This window comes from Podarcis liolepis (assembly GCF_965112155.1).
Source record: "Podarcis liolepis genome assembly, chromosome: 17".
NCBI classification, from domain to species: Eukaryota; Metazoa; Chordata; class Lepidosauria; order Squamata; family Lacertidae; genus Podarcis; species Podarcis liolepis.
The window spans coordinates 36178511-36201771 of NC_139571.1; the positions used below are offsets into that span (position 1 = coordinate 36178511).

The window sequence follows — 23261 nt, forward strand, 5'->3', positions numbered from 1 at the left end:
GTAAATACCATAACTTACTGGACAAGTGTTTGGCAATTATATAAATACTGGCAAAAGTCAAGCAAAGCTAAAAAGAGACGCTGCCTTACAGCTGCTAAGGAAAACTCCAGTCGTTTTCTTGTTCTTGACTGCCATATATGGGCTATTCCATGGCATTTCTGTAATGCTTTGCAGTGTGGCACATCTCATCCCTGAAGAGAAAAGTTGTGTGCAGGTTGACAAGGGGGTTTCTCCTAAAGAAAGGTAGAATCGGATGCCTTTCCCCCCCTTCATGCTGTCTGGAACCTTGTCCTTTATGCAAGGTGCTCCAAGGATAGCCAGAAAAACAGCAGGCCCATAAAGCTATCAAGCACAAACTGATAGACAGATGACTCCATCATTCTTAGTGTTTCAGGTGACAGGGAGGAAGCAAACACCACCCACTTCCACATTATTCTGGGAAAAAATCACTGTCCCTGTGTGTTGTGCACTGACAGTGATCTTGAGGTAAAAGGCTCTTCCCAATCCGTAATCTCAATGTTCAAAGATTGCTGCCCTCTTCTAATTATGAACAAATTGGTTCTTTGTCTCTCTCTCTACGTCTTCACTTGGTTTTGGGGGGTTTGATGAGTCACTGTTTTTGTTGATTTGGAAATATTTTGGTTTTTATGATGTTGGCATTTTTCGGCGGCTTAATGTATCTTTGTGGGTTTGGTTCTGTTGCATGTACAAGTTCATTGATGTAAGCTGTTTTGAAATTTTCTTCTCCAGGGGGAAAAAGTGGGACCTATGTTAAAAAAGAAAAGAAAAAAGCATATTCAGGGAAAGACGGGTGGTGGCGGTGGACAAGCTGTCTTTCAGCAAAATTCATCTGCCAGAAGTGGCCTAGGCGACAAAGACATTATTAAGTTCTCTAAAGAAACCCAGGGTTCAGTGGAACACAGATTGGAAACCACACCGTGTAGGACAGAGGTGTATAACCTGTGGCACTAGGTTGCACGAGGCTTTCGGCCTAATGTCAAAAGCCTTTTTGCAGGCTGTTTAGTTAAGACCTCTGGCTATCTGTCCCACCCCTGGCTGTCTGATGGGTAAGGGCAGAGGAGGGGTTGCAGAAAGAGATAGAAAAGAGGGTGGCAGAAAGCAAGAATTATGCCTTCCTTTCACTGTGGCCATTGGCAGAGTAAAAGCTGCACATCCTGGGTCTAAGGTACCAAATATTCCTAACTGATAGTACAGTGGTACCTTGGGTTACATACCCTTCAGGTTACATACGCTTCAGGTTACATACGCTTTAGGTTACAGAGTCCGCTAACCCAGAAATATTGCCTCAGCTTAAGAACTTTGCTTCAGGATGAGAACAGAAATCGTGCTCCGGCGGCACGGCAGCAGCAGGAGGCCCCATTAGCTAAAGTGGTGCTTCAGGTTAAGAACAGTTTCAGGTTAAGAACGGACATCCGGAATGAATTAAGTACAGTGGTTACCTCAGGTTAAGAACTTAATTCGTTCTGGAGGTCTGTTCTTAACCTGAAACTGTTCTTAACCTGAGGTACCGCTTTAGCTAATTGGGCCTCCTGCTGCAGCCACAAGATTTCTGTTCTCATCCTGAAGCAAAGTTCTTAACCCGAGGTACTATTTCTGGGTAAGCAGAGTCTGTAACCTGAAGTGTATGTAACCTGAAGCGTATGTAACCCGAGGTACCACTGTACTTAACCTGAGGTACCACTGTAGTAGAAAATGAAGCATAGGTGATAGGTACTGTTACCTCTAGTACCCAAGAGCCACTCATTTGTAAAAAGAGACATGATGCTGTCTTCTTACTTGGTTGGCCTCGTAATACCTAGCAGAAACAGTCTGTGGTGTGTTATTTGCTTAGTGTGTCTCTGTGTTCCTGCTATCTTACATTACCACAACTAGGATTCCCCCCCCCCCCCCGCTCTGAAACACCAAGCTGGATGTGATGCAAAAGTTCTATGACTGGAATGCCCACGTTGTTTTTCCTTTCTGATAGTCTGCCATGAAGGACCCTTATCTGAAATATGTACAAAGCACAGGACGGCAGGCCTGTAAGATTCCCCTCCTCTGCATAATTTCCTCGCATCCCTCCCCACCCCCAAACCCTACGCAGTGCTATTTTGCCCTTACTGAGAAAACTTGTGTTGCCCATATTTATTTATTTTTGAAATAAGGGAAAAAAGAACAGCTTGGGGTTTCAGCGGGAAAACAGTATGGAAGGAAAGGTTAAGAACTCTCCTCATTGCATAAGCCCAGGTCTGGATTGTACCCTTCCCCTCGGCCGTGTTTTGCAAAAGAAAAGAAAAAAACATTGGAAATTCCTTTTATATTGAATTCCTTATATATTATAGTTTGACCCTAAAATATATTATTTTAGCACTCTTTTGGGTCCATAATGTCGAAATATTGTGGGGCATGTATGTGTGTTTGAAATTAACATAGATATTCTAGTGATTTTCTGGGATGTGGTTCTTTCAACTACTGTCATAAAAATAAAAGTCAAAGTCAAAGAATATGAAGACGCACACACACTGAATCAACAGATTGAAACGGCTTCAAAGGAGCCACTTGTGTGCTGCGCTGTACTGTCAGCAGCGAGCTGTGCCTTTAGAAATGTTGGAACCGTTATAAATCCTTTCTGATCTTCAGACTTATTTTTAGTGACATGAGGCAGGTATCATGTTGATCAGCCTCAGCGTGAAGCCTTCCTAGGTCTAATGACTTTTGGATTTGATGCAAACTGGTGGGCTGATTTATTTATCTGTGCTTGTAATGATAATTAATAGGGAAAATCATCTGCGTAAGAAGAACCTGCTGGATCAGGCCAATGGCCCATCGAGTCCAGCATCCTGTTCTCACAGTGGCCACCCAGATGCCCGTGGGAAATGTACAAGCAGGATCCATGCACAAGAGCCCTTGCTCCTCCGGCAGTTTCCAGGGACTGATTGTTGTTGTTTAGTCGTGTCCGACTCTTCGTGACCCCCTGGACCAGAGCATGCCAGGCACTCCTGTCTTCCACTGCCTCCCGCAGTTTGGTCAAACTCATGCTGGTAGCTTCGGGAACACTATCCAACCATCTCGTCCTCTGTCGTCCCCTTCTCCTTGTGCCCTCTATCTTTCACAACATCAGGGTCTTTTCCAGGGAGTCTTCTCTTCTCATGAGCTGGCCAAAGTCTTGGAGTCTCAGCTTCAGGATCTGTCCTTCCAGTGAGCACTCAGGGCTGATTTCCTTCAGAATGGAGAGGTTTGATCTTCTTGCAGTCCATGGGACTCTCAAGAGTCTCCTCCAGCACCAGAATTCAAAAGCATCAATTCTTCGGAGATCAGCTTTCTTTATGGTCCAGCTCTCACTTCCATACATCACTACTGGGAAAACCATAGCTTTTACTATACGTGGCTGGTAGCCATCAATAGCTTTTTTCTCCATGAATTTGTGTAATACTCTTAAAAGTCATCCATCACTGCCTCCTGTGGGAGAAACTTTCATAGTTTTAACGATGTGCTACGTGAAGTACTTTATTTTATCTATCCCAAATCTTCCAAAATTCACCTTCCACAAGTTTCAGTGTTTTGAGAGAGGGTTAAAACCATTTTCTATCCACTTTCTCTCTCACATGCATTATTTTATAAACTTCTATCATGTCACCTCTCACTTGCTTTTTTCTATAAACCAGGAAGTCCCAAAGGCTGCCACCTTTCCTCATGGGGGGTGGGTGGGTTGCTCCACCCCATCGATCATTTTGGCTGCCCTTTTCTGAACCTTTCCCAAGCGTACAAATACCCTTTTGGAGGTGGGGCAACCAGAACTGTATTCAGTACAGTGGTACCTCGGGTTACAGACGCTTCAGGTTACGTGATTTCGGGTTGCGCACCGCGCAAAACCCGGAAGTACCGGAATGGGTTACTTCTGGGTTTTGGCGCTCACACATGCGCAGAAACACCAAATCACGCTTTGCGCATGCACAGAATTGCCAAACCGTGACCCGCACGTGCGCAGACGCAGCGCTGCGGGTTGCGAACGCTGCGAGTTGCGAATGTGCCTCCCGAACGGATCACAATTGCAACTTGAGGTTCCACTGTATCCCAACTGTGGCCCCCTCAAACATTTTAGGGGGGTGCTGGTTTGAAGGGGCGTTGGCTCCAGTGGCGTAGCGTGGGGGGTGCAGGGGGGGCCGGCCGCACCGGGCGCAACATCTGGGGGTTAGGGTTAGCGGGCGCAAATCCACGGGTTAGGGGGCGCAAATTACTTGCCTTGCCCCGGGTGCTGACAACCCACGCTATGCCACTGGTTGGCTCCTTCCAACTGTCTGACTTCACCCCCAAAGGCGCACACTTTTCCCTTGTCGCCAGAGACAGACGGACGCCAACAACCCCTGGGTGAGCCCCACGAGGGGCGAAAGATTCCTGCGTCGCAGGGGGCTGGACTAGATGCCCCTCGTGGGACCCCCTTGAAGTTCACACGACCACTTGTCATTTGCCATTGGGTTTGGGAGTCATCACCCCGCCAAGCTCCTCCTTCCTTCCTTCCCCAAGCCTCGACGCCTTGCTTTCCGACCCGCCTCTCTTCACGTGCCAGAGGGTTGCTGAGGGGGCTTCCTCTCCTCTCCCTCGCGATTAGTCGACACCCCCCAACACCCCCCCTCCTCCTCCGCTCCCTCCCACGTCGTCCCAGGGAGTGGGCGCCAGGCGCGCGAGCCACCTTCCCCGCCAACCAGAGCCAGGCGCGCAGGCGAGGAGCTCGCGGCTCTTTCCCCTCACGACTTCCTTCCACGGAAAAGAAGCCGCCGCGCGCCGCCGCCTCTCTCTCGCCGCCGGGGAAGCCCTGCATGCTGCTGAAGCAGCTGCCGCTGCTGGTGGCCAGGGCGAGAGCCCCGCTGCTTCTTCGCCTCGCCTCGGCGCGCTCGCCTGCCCGGCAGCAGCAGCAGCACCTCAGCCCAGACGCGCCGCGGACGGGAGAGGCGAGGCAAGGAGGAGGAGGAGGCGGCGGCGGGCCAGGGCGCTCCGGACCGGCGGAGGGAACCATGAACAGCGCCAAAGGCGAGCAGGAGCCCAGCCCCGCCGAGCCCAACCTGCAGGAGGAAGAGGTACCTGCCGGAGGGGAGGCGGGCGGGCCAAAGGCGCTGCCTGCCGGGCTTTCGCTTCGGAGCGCAGGGGCGGCGTGCGTCATGGGCTTGTCCGGGGAGCCCTGGAAAAAGTTTTGGGGGAAGGGGGGAGCGCTTCCAAGCAGGGCAGCCGTAGAGCTTTTCGGACACCCCCCCCCCATCCCTGCCACCCAACCACCAGCCCGTCCCTTAAAACGCATTGACACCGAAGCTGTTCGCTCCGTCCGCTTTGGGGGCTTGGAGAGGTTGCGCAACGCTTGGAAAACGAAAGGCGCGCCGAAGGTTCTCCGAAGCAACTAAGTTTGACCTTAGTTTGAACGGGGAAAGTGGGATGGTTGGTGCGGGGGGAAACATGGGAGGCGAACACTGTGTTTTCTCCTTTTCTCTCTTGTGGTCGTGCGCTTACTCCCTGTAACCTAGTTGCCCCCCGACTCCCCACATTAAAAGCAGAGTACTCCTTAAAAAAAAAAAAAAAGCAAGCCAGGCGCTCTGATTAATAGATAACGTATCGAGCGCATTCTTTCCCGATGAGTTAAGATGCAGAGAACTTGCACTTGGGCAAATCTTAATTCAGAGCCACCTTGGGGAAAGGTCGTAGTCAAAAAAAGCAAAGCGTGGCAAAACACGCAAATTAAGTTGGCGATGCGCTTTGGCAATATCGGTAAATGGTTGAACTCAATAATAAAGCAGTGCGAGTGATTTCCATCGTTAGAGATTGTTGTACAGTACTGTATTGTGTTGCCCATTTATGGTTCAACCCTATATGCTTACTCAGAAGCAAGCCCATACTGTTCAGTGGAAAACACTCCTAGGTAGGGTTGTATATCTCATAGGATTGTATATCTCATAACATAAGTAATTTCCTTGAAATACTTATGAGCTCTTGTAAGTTTGAGGTACTAAGCCATGCTTTATGTCTTAACCACCACATTCCACTTATAGACTGTCTACTCACTTTAAACCTCCCTGTGTGTGATTCGAATATTACAACCTTATAATGGATAGGTAGCCTGTGAATTTATAACGCCTACAGCATTTCTGTTCACAGTCTTTTTTGCAGGGTGATAAACAGTCAAAACTCAGTGTAGTAGGACCTTAGGCATTTTGTTGGAGGAAACTTTGCTTTTCCTTGAAGTAGACTAGTCCACAAAACCTTAGTGCCGGAATGATATTGTGAGTCTTTAAGGTGCCATAAGACTCTTCGGAGTTGTTGTTGTTGTTTTGCTACACTGCTCTGAAATAAAGAAAGATGGTTACTCTTGAGCAGGGGTCAGCAAACATTTTCATCAGGGGTCTACTCTCCTTCAAACCTTGTGGAGGGCCGGACTATTTTTTTTTGGGGGGGGGAGAATGGATTCCTATGCCCCACAAATAACCCAGAGATGCATTTTAAATAAAAGGACACATTCTACTAATGTAAAAACACGCTGATTCCTGGACCGTCCGTGGGCCAGATTTAGAAAGCGATTGGGCCAGATCCGGCCCCTGGGCCTTAGTTTGCCTACCCATGCTCTTGAGGCTAGGAACCTGTTTTGGGAAAGAATTAAGGCAGTAAACTACCCAGATTAACACTTCAAGCCTATTATGAAGTGCTGCCGATTCACAGATCCTAGAAGGATGAATGGTGGTTGCATGGAACAAAACACATTTTCTTAAAAGAAAAACATTTCCTTGTATCATGTATTCATTCTGCCTATCTGTGGGAATTACCGTATATTTATAGGAACACGAATATGTAGGTTTCTTCATCTGTTACAATATATAGGCTTCTAAGCATCAGTTCAGTTTGTTATAACGTGATAACTTGCCCATATAGGCAAGAATGAAAATTCTAATGTTTGCATTGTTTTTCAGGTTGCCACCAAGTACTAACCAGATAGTGCTTGTGATCTGCAACATAAACCGCTATGAAATATGTATATGTATGAACATTAATTACTATACTGATTAATTAATTTTAGGCATGGTTTGGACAAACTTTGAAAATTTTGTATTAGTAGAAGTTCTCTTTTGGGAACTCCTACAATGTGCTTAAACTCGGCATAAGCTTGCCTTGTATTGCAGCCGTGATGTTTGTTAATGGGGTTGGTTGTTGAGACTCTTCATTGCCCTATCCCCTTAGTTGAAGGAATAATTTTTAATGATTTAATAATCTTGTTAGCGGTGAAATCTGGTGGTGGCTCGGAAAACATTTATGGTGCAACCTGTTGTCTTGTGATGATGTGCAACGAGGTATTGTAACAACACATTCATACACGGCTTTGATGCTGTGTGTGTCCTTTTTGCTTCTGGTGTCAGCCTTGGGACGCCCTTGGCTCCTGAAGTCCCAATGGAGAGCATTTTCAGTGGGTTTGGGGGGAAAGAAGTTATTGGTGCTGCACAACCTAAGTATTTTCCTGGTCCCTGTCATTTCACCATTGGCAGCAAATAAGTAATGAATGGGAAGCTAAGGATGGAAGGAACATGGGAGTCCACAGTCACTTGTGTTGCATTCACCTACAGTACAACCTGTTTTTCATTTGTTTGGTGGTATTAGTTTTCTAAGGACCTTTTAATAGTATTGGGCTTGGGCAGAGGATTACATTAACTTCTGACCCTATTCCAACCTTACAGTTTATCTTTCCAAATATAAACGTGACTTAAATCTTGGCAGCCTCACATCTCTTAGAGATCTGTGCTCCCATCGATAAACCATTTGGAAGTAGTGCTGACATCAGTGCCTCTTTACAGCAGAAGCCTCAAACAAAGAACAAGTCCCTGTCTCAAAGAGCTTTCAGCCTAAAGTTTGATGGCAACTGTGCAGCAGGTTAGCAGTGCTTCTGAAACAGATAACTGTTCAGTGTACTGTATCAGTTGTGGATTTTATACTTCTGTGTTTTAAATTCACTTGTACTTAACTTTGTATGTAGAGAAATAGCATTCTGATTTCAGACTGTGGTAAATGGGCAGTGTGGGAAAAGGAAGTCGGTGAAAGCGAAAATTGGACGTAGCGCTGATGAAAGACCATATTTCCATTAATTATCTCATCCTTCACTTGTACACACCAGCTTGTTTCATTCATATGTTTGCATTCTTCCATTATCCCACTGTTTCTGCGCAATAAGGTGCACACATTTTATTGATATATATTTTATGCAGAGTTTAATTAGTTTATTTCCTTGGGCTAGGGAAATGTAAAAGTCTGTGAGGTGGATTGCTGCTTCCACTGAATACAGGGAATGGAAGTGGAAGACCAAAGTACATGTTACATGGGAGGTCTGTGATTGGATATCCCAATATATTTTTCTTTACAGTGGTACCTCGGGTTACATACGCTTCAGGTTACAGACTCCGCTAACCCAGAAATAGTACCTCAGGTTAAGAACTTTGCTTCAGGATGAGAACAGAAATCGTGCTCTGGTGGTGCGGCGGCAGCAGGCGGCCCCGTTAGCTAAAGTGGTGCTTCAGGTTAAGAACAGACCTCTGGAACAAATTAAGTACTTAACCCGAGGTACCACTGTACTTCGAAACTTCCAGGGTGCGTGTGTTCCTAATGTGATCCGGGAAATGGTACTGGTAGTATTTAACCCTTCCCTAGTACCATTTTGTCAATGTAAACCCCATCGCTCAAACTATTAGCCAAATTGTGGGGGAAGACCTCTTGTCACTGCCCCCCCATAGGGTAATAGCATCTCTGTGTGGTTAAATTGAAGGGTTAAACACACCTTCCCTAGTGGTTCCCAACCTTTTTGGGGGACTATGCCCCACCTAAGTATCTCTAAAATCCTGATCCCCCCCCCCCGGTGACATATAATTCTTATTACTCAAAAAGTGAACTCCTATTCACTTGGAGGAAGCCTAAAAGGCCATTAATTTGGTCTACACAAGCTTCCAAATCCCCCCCAAAAAAATATCAAATTGCACCCCTGTGGGGCATGTGCCCCACTTCGGGAACCATGGCCCTGGAGCTATTGCCCTGATCAAATGAAGAACCCTCCTCAATAAGGAGTGGCTGCTTTGAAGTAAACGAAAAGTATAGCAGAGCTTCCTCATCTCTTCTACTTTGGCTCTGAGGTGCATTTTTTTTAAAACAAGGACAGCTCAGTAAGTTCATGGCTAAGCTGTGAGTCCAGGTTTCCAACTCCAGATCCTACCTCTCTTTGCTGAGCCAAATGTCCCTCATAACCTCCAGCATCACTTAACAAACTGAGGAACCTTCAGGGCTGTTGTTGGTGTTATGTACTGAAGTTCTCACCCTGGGCCAGCAGGGGGATACTGTAGATAGTTTTCACTCAGGTCTGCATATGCAAATAAGGAATTGAAAGTGACGTTCAGTGATTGGATAGTTACAGAAAGTTGTTACTGTTGCCATGTAGTTGAGCTCCATATAAGCAGGTTGGCTGAACCGTTCAGCCCTGTTCTGTGCTGGCCTGTGAATAAACAAGAGCTGTCTGAAGAATTGCTGTGTCGTCTGATATGTTCACCCACAACTTAACAGTTGGCACCTGTCTTGTTAATGTCTTGCAGTTAGGCTGATAAACTGTGTGTAGAGTTGCTAGAACAGACATGCAGTCAGAACAGTGCATGTTGAGGGGAGAATAGGGGATTGGCGCCATAAGAACCTTTCATCAAACATTATGATTTAAAATAGAGCAGAAGGCCCAGACCTGTAGTTATTCTAGCAGCTGAAAAACAGACTAGTCATTTCTAAAAACTGTTCTAAGAAAGGGAGACATTGCCTGAAATGATGTTTTCTAACCACTGTGTAGCATATACCGTATTTTTCGCTCTATAAGACACACCAGACCATAAGACGCACCTAGTTTTTGGAGGAGGAAAACAAGAGAAAAAAATTTCTGAATCCCAGAAGCCAGAACAGCAAGAGGGATCGCTGCGCAGTGAAAGCAATGATCCCTCTTGCTGTTCTGGCTTCTGGGATAGCTGTGCAGCCTGCATTCGCTCCATGAGACGCACACACATTTCTCCTTACTTTTTAGGAGGGAAAAAGTGCGTCTTATAGAGCGAAAAATATGGTAGTTGGTGCCTGAAACATCACTGTTAAGGACTGTTTCTCATGTCAGTGCAAACGGAACTCCCTTCTGATGGAAGGACCAGGTCTTGTTGTGATGACAGCTAGGTATGCTGAGTCAATACAGTAGTAATTTACCACCTAGTATGGTCTTTTTGTTTATTAAAAACAAGTTACCATCTGAATTACTGGTATAAGCTTTTTGCTACTCTGCGGTTGTCTGCCAGATGGTAAGGCTCTCTGCATGGTGAGTTGGTTGTTGCTGGATAAAGAGCAAAAATGACAGTGGCATTCCCCTGAGCTGGGTGGCAAACATTCAAGTATATTCTTCTTCAGGTATTGCTAATCTTCCGTATCTTTTCTTGGTGGCATATCAATTTTTGTTATTTCCAAGTTCTGTTGCCGTTTGAAGTGACTTTACCTTTCTGAGTTGCAATTTAGAAGATTTTTGTGTGCTTAAGCCCCCCCCTCCCCCCAGATATCACTCTCGGTGTGTCTGAAGTTGTAATTTTAGCAAGTGTAGATAGGAGTGTCATAGGACAGATCTTTACTATACATTGTAAGTGCATCCGGCACACATAGTGCTTAGAATTGTAGATCTGTAGGGGGGGAACTAGAGTTCCCAGGATTCTTGGGGAGGGGGGGAGTCATGTGCCTTAAATGTGCATTTGATGTGCTTTAAAAATATTGTCTGTTCATATTTCATCTTACTATTTATATTGTTTAATAAACAGTGGTAGTTTTCAGTATTTGATTTGGCTTTGAAAAACTCTGCTATGGAGCTAGTTTACACATAGGCGTGAGCAATCTAATTGAATCCAAATTGTGAATGCAGTTGTACCTTGATACTCGAACAGCTTGGGTCCCGAACAAATCGGCTTCCGAACGCTACAAACCCAGAAGTGATGTTCCAGTTTGCGAACATTTTTCGGAAGCTGAATGTCCAACATGGCTTCAGTCGGAAGCTGTGCCTTGGTTTCCGAATGGTTTTGGGAGTCGAGTGGACTCCCAGAATGGATTAAGTTTGAGAACCAAGGTACCGCTGTAATGTATGATTACACAGTGCGGTAAGGAACCTAGCTATGGTGACCCATATTATGCATATCTTTTTGGCTGGATCAGAAAACTTTGGCATGAAGTGGGTGCACATTTCAGACAGCTAGTCTAGGTCAGTGTAGGATTTGCATTCAGGACCTTCACATTCTCTGTAGGTCTTGTTGACTTTTTTCTTCAAAGTAGGCAATCCACTTTTTAAAAAAAGTCAACAAGACCTACAGAGTTCCAGATGTGGATTTCATAGCAAGCTAAAATGGTGATGATAATGCAATCATCCTATCTCTGCTGTGTTAATTAACACCTGTTCATGGGACGTGAAACCGTTGTCTTGAATCAAGCTTAAACAAAAAGAATCAAATCTCTTGATAAGTTCTGGATGATTTGTGTTTATTACCAATTAATGCTGTTGTGAAAGGTCACGGTATTTACCTTCTGTATTTACAGTATATTACGTAGAATTATTGCAAGCTGTACTATTCACATTTCATAGCCATTTGACCTCCCTGTTTTTCTGTTTATACCTCTGTAATATATGCATGTATGTATACGCTCTCTCCCCTGGGCCATGGGAGGATTATCTTTCATGAATCGGATGAAATGAACTCTGTTCATGAGAGCTTGTTCTCAGACTCTTCCTCCCCTTTTAGATGCCTTTTTCTTCTTTTCAGCTCATTGCTCAACAACAGGATCTTCGTGAACATACATTTTCATATTTATTTAACTGCTGTAGTTATTAAAAAATATTTACAGGCTTCCATTCATCTATTCACATACCAGATGGGATACAAAACATAAAAAACACACAACAATAAAAACCCACCATTCAAAATACACAAAAGCAGATAAAAGCAACAGATCAGGCTAAACAGCCATTAAAATGCCTGGGCAAATAATTGAGTGAAAGGCATTCCACATTCCCGGTGCCACCACCAAAAAGGCTGTATTCCTCACCGTGGGCTCACCCGCAGCAGTCAAATGCAGAGAAAAGCCTTTTAAGACATCATAGTTACAGGCAGCTTAGCATAAGGGAAAGGTGTTCCTTTGGGTATTTTCATCCCAAGCCTTTTCAGGCTTTAGATGCATGTTCCAGCACTTTAAATTAGATTTGGAAGAGAATAGAATCAGTGTGATAAGATTCCACCCAGCTGCACCATTTGAACATTTCCAGGTGGTCTTCAGTGGCAGCCCCATGTACAGTGCATTGCAGCAATTCTCTTGGGAGGTTACTAGAATGTGGGTCACTGTGAACAAACTGTTCACTGTCAAGGAGCAACTGCAGCTGGCAATGCAGCCGGCTCTGGGAAGAAGCACTCTCTGCCACTGAGGCCACCTGTATTAATGGTGACAATGCTGGATCCAGGAATACCTGCACACGGTGTACCTTTTCCTTTAAGGTGAGTACAACCCTATCTGGAAAAAGCTGCCTGCCTGATTCCACAGACATGAGAACCACTTACTCCTTCTCATGATTCATTGTCAGTTTATTGGCTTTCATCCAGCCCATCACTAAATACAAACCCTAGTTCAGAAACCGCATAGCTTCACTTAACTAAGGTGACAGATGGAAATAGAGTTAGGTTCCATCTGCATCGTTAGTGGTCTTGTTCAAGGCTCCAGAAGCCTTGCTTCTGGCAAGGGACACCTTCCCCCCCTTTCCTACTCTCCTGAAATCTTCCACAACTGCGCTGCTTGGTGCTAAACAGCTCAGGATTGGTGCTGGCTCACAGCCCCTGAATCTGAATGCTTTATTTTTGAACAGTAGGGCAGGAGTTCCCAAACTGTGGTCTGAAAGATCACTGCTTCACAAGGTGGCTTGCAGCATGTCTGTGAAGAAGCATTTGACTTCTGTGGATTTCAAACTGCAGTACAATAAAATACATACAATGTAAGAAATCAAGGAAGCAATAAAAATACGATTGAAAGTCACACAACTTCTAGCACAGCACATTACAATTGCTGCAGCAGGCTCAAGAATCATCAAGAGGTCTGCTAAGACCATCAGCAATTTTCAGTAGCGGGAGAAGTATAGTACAGTGGTACCTTGGGTTAAGTACTTAATTCATTCCGGAGGTCCGTTCTTAAGCTGAAACTGTTCTTAACCTGAAGTACCACTTTAGCTAATGGGGCCTCCTGCTGTCGCCGCGCAGCTGGAGCACGATTTCTGTTCTCATCCTGAAGCAAAGTTCTTAACCTGAAGCACTATTTCTGGGTTAGCAGAGTCTGTAACCTGAAGCATATGTAACCTGAAGCGTATGTAACCTGAGGTACCACTGTATGGGGAAGAGAGGAGGATTTTTTATTTTGGTGCACACCATTCCCCTGACGCTTAATGTTCAACTTCTAGGATACTGTTATAGCAGGACTAGGGGACCTTTTTGACTTTGTAGGCCAAATCCTTGTGGGCCAAATTTGACAGATGTGTGAGGGGAGGGACGATCCTGCTTAATGTTGGGTTTGGTTTTGTGAGAGAACTCTCACATTCACCTGGACCAAGCAAATTCACTTTCCCTTCACATCAGCTGAGGCCCTGTGTATCTGAAGGAGTGTCTCCACCCACATTGTTCAGCCCAGACACGGAGGTCCAGTTCCGAGGGCCTTCTGGCAGTTTGCTCACTGTGAAAAATAAAGTTACAGAGAACCAGGCAAAGGGCCTTCTTGGTAGTTGTGCCCGCCCTGTGGAACACATTCCCGTCAGATGCCATCATTCCCTATTACAGTGCCTATCAACTTGGAAACAAAATGGAAGATCTCCAAAACCAGGTAATGGTTTCTACTCCATTGAAGGCTCTGCTGTTAAATGCTAGATAGGTGATATTTTAAATAAAAAAACCCAGTCATCTCAGAATCTTACCTTCTCTGGCTTTGGGACATAGAAATGAGATGTTATAATTCATCAGAATGGCTGCTGGGTTTGAGAGTTAAGAGTCTAAGAATTTTAATAATAATAATAATAATAATAATAATAATAATAATAATAATAATAATAATAATATGCAAAGCAGGGGGATGAGTTGAGTTATGTTCTGTTACAGGGGCTGTTACAAAGATGAAGGGAGCAGGCAACATTATATCAACGTACTGGTCATCTGTTTAACTGAGGTATATGTTTGTGTTTTGGTGCTTGTACAATTTTGAAACTATATGTATATAAATCAGTTCATTTCTTCAATGGCGGTTATGCGGTAAACATGACCTGCATGATTCCTATATTCTCGAAGCTGAGAAATTATGTATGGAAATTCATCCATCTGAGTTTGAACACTAAAAGCAACAACAACCTCTTACAACTTCAGCACAGGCCTGTAAAATTGCTGCAGGCCTCTGGCAAGTTACAAGCCTCTCTGAATGGGAGAAAGTTTGATAAGTCAGACAAGTATCAGTCCTCCCTACCCCATCAATTAACATGCCCCAAATTGCCAACATAGATTGGGCATGGGCAATTTGGGGAAGTGTTTTCTTTTTTTCAAAGCCTGGAAATATTGTATGCTTCTTCTTTTTTTGCCGTGTTGCACCAATCTGAAATATGTTCCAGATATGGATTATAGGGCACAAGGATATTAAAAGGAAGGGAAATTGCATTCCTACTCCACCAGACTTAATTGTTCATTTAAAGCATGGTTGTTGGCATTGTGGATTTTAGTGCCCCCCCCCCCCCGCGCAGTGGCACGTCTAGAGGTCAGTAGTATTATTATTTTTTGTAAGACCTTTGGCTGCGATAAATATTGGTTGTGCCCACTTTTTGGTAAGGAAAATAGCATGGAGATCTTTTGAGTTAAGACTTTCAGACCCAAAATGCTTCACTTTAGTGATGTTTTCATGATTCTGTATGTGTCTGTTGGGAAGCAAGCCCCACCGAGTTCAGCGGACTTTTACAGTGGTACCTCATGTTACATACGCTTCAGGTTACATACTCCGCTAACCCAGAAATAGTGCTTCAGGTTAAGAACTTTGCTTCAGGATAAGAACAGAAATCGTGCTCCGGCGGCGACAGGAGGCCCCATTAGCTAAAGTGGTGCTTCAGGTTAAGAACAGTTTCAGGTTAAGAATGGACCTCCGGAACGAATTAAGTACTTAACCCGAGGTACCACTGTACTCCCGAGGAAGTGACAATATGACAAACTACAGAACGGCTTGTCTGAGCTGTTCAGGGAGCAAGAGAGAGGCATTTTCATGATGGCACCATGGTTAAGGTAGGCTGCTGTGACATGTGAATTAGGCAGCTTAATATGTACCGTATTTTTTGCACCATAACACTCACTTTTTTCCTCCTAGAAAGTAAGGGGAAATGTCTGTGCGTGTTATGGAGAGAATGCCTGTGGGTGGCGGGGGAGATCTGCTGCAGTCGTGAGCAGAGGATCCATGGTTCCCCTTCCTTCCCTCCTCCGTGGTTACAAAGCATGAATCCACATGGATCCTCAGGATTTTTGCATTGGGCTACTCCAAACTCACTGTCAGATCACATGTCTGTGGCCACAGCATGAACCACAAAAATCATATATCCACTATTACGTTTAGAATATTTTTTTCCCTTGTCTTCCTCCTCTAAAAACTACGTGTGAGTTATGGTCTGGTGCGTGTTATAGAGCGAAAAATACGGTACATTTGAATTGACTATGAGGGGTGTCATTGTACCTCCACATAAAGTGAAGTAACTGGCTTGGGTTTCAGGTCTTGGATACTCTTACAGAAGACAGGGTGGAAAATTGACGCAGCTGTCTAGTGAGATATGCTCCTCAAGGCGCATTGAAATGAATGGGAGCAGCTCAAAATCTAGCAAGAATGCTATTAGCTGCAAGATATAGCTTGGTGTGTATGTGCAGTGCTGAAAGCTCCAACTTAAAAGACCCAAGAGACTGCTTTATTTTTTATTACATAATAGAGCTATAATTTTAAAATATGGTTCTTAATGACTTTTTGGTTTTGGCAGAGCTACAGATCTGAATGTTCAAAGCTAGGAAGTAACAGAAGCATGTCAGTGACTTAAAACTCCATAAGAATCTTCCGCTTGTGGAACCAATAAATCATAAAGAAACGTGCGTTTTATTGCAATGGTAATGTGTTAATCTTGTGACTGGATTTTTAATGACAGATCTAGGGTTGCCATGCGCCCAGAATTTCCTGGACATAGCTGGGATTTGGCCATAAGAAACAATGTCTGGATTTTCACTTTTTGAAATATGGCAACCCTAGAGAAATTGGTGAATTCTAGGTCTTTAAGAGATAATTTCTGTGTAGTTGGGAAACTGTACGCTTTCATTTTTGTGGAACTCTATACCCAGCTAACTATTGGGAAAAACATATTTATTATGTTTGTAATTATTTTAATGCCTTAAAATTACCTTGATGGGCCATGCATTTTACATTTAAACCTTATGGGGTGCTATGGAAACACGATTCCACATGTGTGCTTTTCTTCTGCATCCATGTTCCAAAGAGTTGATGCTTTTCTTGGTCAAACCTGTAGATGGAAGGAGTTCATTTAATGGAAGGCCCATATAAGATCAGCGTACACAGTTGGGTCTGATGAGCATTTACTGTTCCCAACCCAAATCCTGCAGAAAGCCATCTAATTCAGATTTTATTTTTATCCTGACTTGTTTTTAAGAGGTGATTTAATTATTGTCTGATTTTATATCAATTTTTTTTGATGTTAGCCGCCCTGAGCCCGGTCTCGGCTGGGGAGGGTGGGATACAAATAAAAATTTAAAATAAAAAAGTTCATTATTCAGTTCATTAAAAAAATGAACTGGCTTGGTTGGTAGTAATCTGGGCTCTAGATGGCATTAGATTACTTCTGTAGTTGGTATGTATTGCTGTTGAATGATAAGCTAATGCTGCAGGTTAACAAAATTCCAGAGATAAGACGTAAGCTTCCCCTCTGAACCCAAAGAAATCTGAAAGTTTGCTTTGCACTTGCCATGTGTATTGAAGCTTTCATTTACTTTGGATGGTTGTAGAGGAAACAGCCATTGACCAGGAATTCCAAATCAGAAACATTTAATGGTTTACACAGGGTGACATTTTCAAGCTGCAGAACAGCAGATAGCAAGAAGAAGGAGAAGGAGAAGAAGGAGAAGGAGAAGGAGAAGGAGAAGAAGAAGAAGAAGAAGAAGAAGAAGAAGAAGAAGAAGAAGAAGAAGAAGCAGAAGAAGAAGAAGAAGAAGAAGTTATTTATACCCCACCCATCTGGCTGGGTTTCCCCAGCCACTCTAGGTGGCTTCCAACAAAATATTAAAATACAATAGTCTATTAAACATTAAAAGCTTCCCTAAACAGGGCTGCCTTCAGATGTCTTTAGATAGTACTTTAGTAAGGACTTGTATCTTTTTTTGCCACGCAATAGTATTCAGAGTTACAAAACAAGAGTAAAAGAAAACTTCATTGTTGAAGTAATCTAATCTAAATCAGTTTCATTCTACCCAGTCTCTTTGGTAGACAAAAACCAGTTAAAAGATCCAAAACTACTTCAGTGGTAGTGCTGTATATGAAGTAGACTCCAACAGGATGTTCCTAACGGAAGGTGACCAGTAGGAGATCTGTCAGACCTCCTCATCCTTTTTCTGCTCTAAAACGAGGCTGTTTCGCCATTGAGCATTTAACTTTTGGGTTAGTGATAGATATAAATATGTTATGATGCTGTATAAAATGAGTATAATCTCTGTATTGGAGAAGGAGGAGCTGAGCCTAAATGAACTGTAGCTTGCCTCTTAAGAGTGCCTAGTGAGATATGACTGAGGTGAGATTTGAACTGGAGGATTTCTAGCTCACACCCTTTGGCTGCAATCCTACACTTTCCTGTGAGTAAGTCCCATATACATCAGCGGGGCAATGAACTCAACGGAGTTTACTTATGAGCAGATATGTATAGGATTTTATCCCACGTCGCTCCACCACCATGAATAAAATATAGGTGGCTGTGTGTTCTCTAAGCGGAAGTTCATTCGCTCCGTCTATTTTAATTTTTAAAATAAAAGCAGCTAGGAAAAGTATTTGTAACTTAAGTTTATCTCTTGTTTATAAAAGTAAATTTATCACTTGAACCAGCTCCAAGTTTCCAAAGGCTTGTCGTACATTCTAAGAAGGTATTCTAATCCACAGCAAAAACAAGAGGGAAAACATGAAGGGGGAAGTTCAGAAGATGGGAGATTAACCCCCCCCCCCCAATGTCTCGAAGCTGTTTAGAGTGAACAGAAAAACAGACAGTGAACAGAAATAATTCCTGGAAATTCTGAAAATAATCTGGAGAAGCAACTGCAAAACTCAAGAGTGCAGCAGGCAAAAACCCTTGCCTCCTTCATTGCTTCTTGGATATTTCCTCTCTTGATTTGTTCTTAATACAGCCCCTGTGCAATCCTGTGTACACTTGAGCACAGAGGTGCTTATTTCTGGATAGACACGTGTCTAGGTTTCTGGCTGTTGTTAATGCAGCCACTCAAGACTTCACTGCTAGACCAGAACTGGAAAAACCCAAGATTATCATCCTGGGATTTAGCTCCTGACGTGCAATGCCCTTCCAGTTTCTTTCTTTTGGCTTAAATGATCATAGATAAATAGAATGGCAGGTGGGGAAGGCTATAAACCCATACCACATTGCAGAGTGGCCCCACTGAACTCCTTGGGACTGACTGACTGTTAAGTAGACACGCATAAAGGTAAAGGGACCCCCAACCATTAGGTCCAGTTATGACCGGCTCTGGGATTGCGGCGCTCATCTCGCTTTATTATGACAGCTTCCGGGTCATGTGGCCAGCATGACTAAGCGCTTGTGGCGAACCAGAGCCGAGCACGGAAACGCCGTTTACCTTCCTGCCAGAACGGTACCTATTTATCTACTTGCACTTTGACGTGCTTTCAAACTGCTAGGTTGGCAGGAGCAGGGACCGAGCAACGGGAGCTCACCCTGTCATGGGGATCTGAACCACCGACCTTCTGATCGGCAAGTCCTAGGCTCTGTGGTTTAACCCACAGCGCCACCCGCGTCCTTTAGACACGCACAGAACTGTGCTACTAATCTACCACTTTCTCCCCCACCCCTCGGTTTGTGGACAAATACTGGAAATAGAATGGGGGCTAGTTAAATTTGTAGAGGGGCATGTGCATGTATTGAAAAAGAGACTTAAATGTAGTCTGAAATCTGGCCTCTTGTGGTAGCATTTCAGTTGTGTCATGATGACGTCTTAAAAATCTACCAAGACTGTGGAGGTTTTTCTTTTTCTTTTTCTTTTTTTCTGGTACCCGTCTGTCTTGAGAGATGATGGAGTGTTACCGACTGGCTAAACCAGGTGAGGGTAGTCGATGGGTCTCAACCCCTTGATGAGTTAGGGACTTCCCCTGTGTGTGAAGACAGTCTCCAGTGGATTGAGGGGACGAGACAAATAGTGGGTCAGATGGTCAAGAAGACGGTTTCAGCACGTGCTGCAGAGGGATCCAATAATTATTAAACAAACAATTAAGAAAAATGTATTTTAAAGCTCATACCAATAAAATAGTTCCATAAAACTCAACTTCAGAGCAGCCTAATCATATCAGCACATGTCAGAATATCCATATCATTAAAAAAAGATACCTCCTTTGAATTCTATAAATTGAAATTAATATGTTGGAAATGGAAACTGATTTTTGACCTTCTTTTCCTGTCCCTTTCCCGGTCCTTGAATAAGCTAAGAATACATTTCCCCGCTCACCCACCCCCTTTAAATTTTTCCAAACCCTACAAAGGCAGGAACTGGGAATAATTGTTTTTAAAACTTGGATGATTGTTTGGGTACCAGACATCTGTAGCCTTGGTGACTATATGGTAGAGACCCAGAAACGAGGCTTGTGATGATGACATTATGTTGGAGGGCCTGTTAAGGTCATTGGCTGAAAGTTTTTGTTTGCTTCAAGTGGGCTTGTGGGATTCCAGCAACCATAAACAGAGCCTGATAATCTAAACCAAGAAGGGGGGGGGGAGGTACAAGTCCTCCATTAATGGAGTTCGTTTTTATGTGGACTTGTTCCAAGAGAGACGGAATGTACCCTACTTGAAAAAAGCAGTGACACACAGAGAGCTATTTGCCTCTTCTGTTTTGGTATGTTGTATGTTGTTTAGCTGTTGTGGTAAAATTGCATTTTCCTCAAGGAGAAGGAAGACTGCAGTCTTAAATTATTGTAAACCCATGTTGCTTGCCAACATTTCCTTTTAAAATTTTGGAGACTTTTATCTTTCACTCCCTTCAACCCCAATCATACATTTTTTGTCATGTTCTAGACATAATACTTCCTCCTACTTGTGTTTATAAGTTTGTTTTAGTGGCGTGTCTACAGGCCCGCTGTTTGTGCGTCCCAGGTGGTTACTGCCTTTGCAATGCTTGCTTGGAAAGTTCTGGTGCTAGGTAAGGAAGAAGAAGAAGAGTTTGGATTTGATATCCCGCTTTATCACTACCCGAAGGAGTCTCAAAGTGGCTAACAGTCTCCTTTCCCTTCCTCCCCCACAACAAACACTCTGTGAGGTGAGTGAGACTGAGAGACTTCAGAGAAGTGTGACTGGCCCAAGGTCACCCAGCAGCTGCATGTGGAGCAGCGGGGAAGCGAACCCGGTTCCCCAGATTACGAGTCTACCACTCTTAACCACTACACCACACTGGCTGAAAGAATGGGAGAGAAGAGGTAAAGGTGATGTAGGATGAGTGAAAGAAAACATAGTTAGGCGTGGTTTCATTTGAAGATAAGAACTTGTCTCATTCACTTTAGAGGAAATAAACCAGGTACAGTTAATATTGATGAAGTGACAAGCCAAGTAAATTCCGTTTCTAAAGTTCTGTGTTCTGCAAACGCTATTCCAATGTGACATGGTGACTATTTTTAGGCTGTAGCCATGGAAGTCCCCAGAGATCCACAAATACTTTCACTAGAGTGCTTGCGTTTAATTCTGGCATCCAGAACCCAAATCCTCTAGTGTACTGTGGCACAGAAGCAGAAACACATTAAGAGAGCCCCTCTTTCAAAATGGCGCCAGGCTTGTTGCTTCTACAGGAACATGGTGTCACTGCCATAGGTTGGAGGGGAGTGGTAGCTGCCCCCACACCAGCTATCTGCCTCTTCTCCCATATTAAACCTCCTTGCTGGGCAGTAGATACAAAAAAAGGAGCATGTTTCCTTCTATGGATCAGGAAGCAAGAGCCCATATTAGTGGCACCCTGCAGTCACCCTTTTAACCTACTAATAGAAAATTAAGAAAACTCTGTTGAGCATGTGTGTGAGGAAGAGTTCTGTTTATGTCTGTCTGAGCCCTGGGTTATTTTTTTAATAAAAAGCACTTGGTGAATTGCAATCTCTCACACAATGCGTCTGAATGTTTTAAGTTTAGTAGTTTTGTTAGGGAATGTTGAGTAAGCGAGGCCTCTTAACCATATCTTCCTCCTTGTGTTGCAAGTCTTCTAAAAGTGATGAACTCGCAAATCCTTGACAAGAATGTGTACAGCAAACTGAAAACAGGTATTCTCTTGGGTTTCTGAAAACTGCAGAGTAGCTAGGGAGAAGGGAGTTTTCGTTGGGTCAATCAGGTGTCAAATGTTTGCCAAGGACACTAGTGTAGTTGCTTATTTTTGACTTGGAATGTGCTGAGGAAAGCTCTGATAGCAAGGAGACTGGGTGCTTGCAGCCGCAGAACCTTCCTGAAGCCTGAGGTGTAAATCTGACCAATGCAACTATGATTAATGCTTGCACATTCATCGTGTGGTGATAGCAATATCAAGTGATAAGTTTCATGTGTAAATCAGCTATTGCAGAACTTTTGTATTGCCTCAGACCAGGATGCTCTTCTGTGGAGTCAGTTCACACATAGGACTAATCAGTGAGGGAACTTGTATGTTTTATTTTGGATTGTTTTATTTGACGTTTTAATGTGTTGCAAACCACTCTGAGACTTTTTCTTTTTCTTTACCTTATATACAGTGGTACCTTGGGTTAATACTTAATTCATTCCGGAGGTCCGTTCTTAACCTGAAACTGTTCTTAACCTGAAGCACCACTTTAGCTAATGGAGCCTCCTGCTGCTGCCGCCGCGCTGCTGCTGCACGATTTAGGTTGCGCGTCAAGGTCCCCCAGGCCACCCCAATAACTCACACTTCACACATCAATTTTTGTTTAAGGTTTTTGGCATGAATTTGGCCACAACTTTATTTAAATACACACACGTGAGTGGTTGCTTAGGCATTGGTTACGACTATCTGTCCTTGCCCCGGGGACAGCACGGACCTCCGGATTCCAGCGGAAGCCAGTGAGGGAAACAATTTTTGGGGAGAAAATGAAGCTGGGCCTCAGTCCCTCACTTCTCACCCTCATGCTCCTGGTGGCTTGCACAGCCCAAGTCCGATGCCAGGGACAAGGATGAAAAGAATGGCAAGCCCCTGGATTCCTTTAACGGAATTCCCTTTCAGCACCACCATGGGAGGGGTAGGCACTTACCCCTCCACCAACCAATTTGAACCAATGCCTAACCGCCAACCTTACAAGTTGTGACGAGTTGCTACGCAGTAGGCAAAAACCAAATGGCAACAGCCAATCAGCCAAATGGACAAAATTCCTACCAGGCCCCTGCCTCTAAGCAGATGACCCCATGACAGGCATAGCACGGTCAGAGTACAATGAAACACCCCCCCCCCTTTTCAGGGAGGGTGGGCGGGTGATCCGTTGCACGCAGCCCAAGAGAAAGCCCCAGGCTGCAAGCCCTGTATTTAAGACCTCTGACCTCTCCCACACTTTAGCAACATAACACTCTCCCCAGCAACACTCCTTGCCCAATCACAGCATGTGGCCAATTTGCCCAACAACAGTGGGGTGGCCTTTTTGGCCCCCACCACAACACGTGCTCTCTGTTATGGAGAACACGCTTTCTCATCCTGAAGCAAAGTTCTTAATCTGAGGTAATATTTCTGGGTTAGCAGAGTCTGTAACCTGAAGCGTATGTAACCCGAGGTACCACTGTATCTGAGTTTCTAACACCGGCCAAAGGGACCTCAGCTTCTAGGAACTGGCTCCAATGATTCACGTTGATCTAGCGCCCTTGAGAAAACGATATTTCCCAGCAGCTCTTTGTAGCCTAGTGAACTGGTGACCAGAAG

General features: G+C 44.2%; 1 protein-coding gene across 1 annotated transcript in view; it reads left to right on the forward strand.

The window, feature by feature from the left end:
- Positions 1–4567: 4567 nt before the first annotated feature.
- Positions 4568–23261, forward strand: part of RBPMS (RNA binding protein, mRNA processing factor) — a 77270-nt gene continuing 58576 nt past the window's right edge. Inside the window, exon 1 of the mRNA XM_083482004.1 lies at positions 4568–5075. Within this exon, the coding sequence (XP_083338130.1) occupies positions 4818–5075 (258 nt within the window). The 5' untranslated portion in view covers positions 4568–4817. The remainder of the gene's footprint in view (positions 5076–23261) is intronic.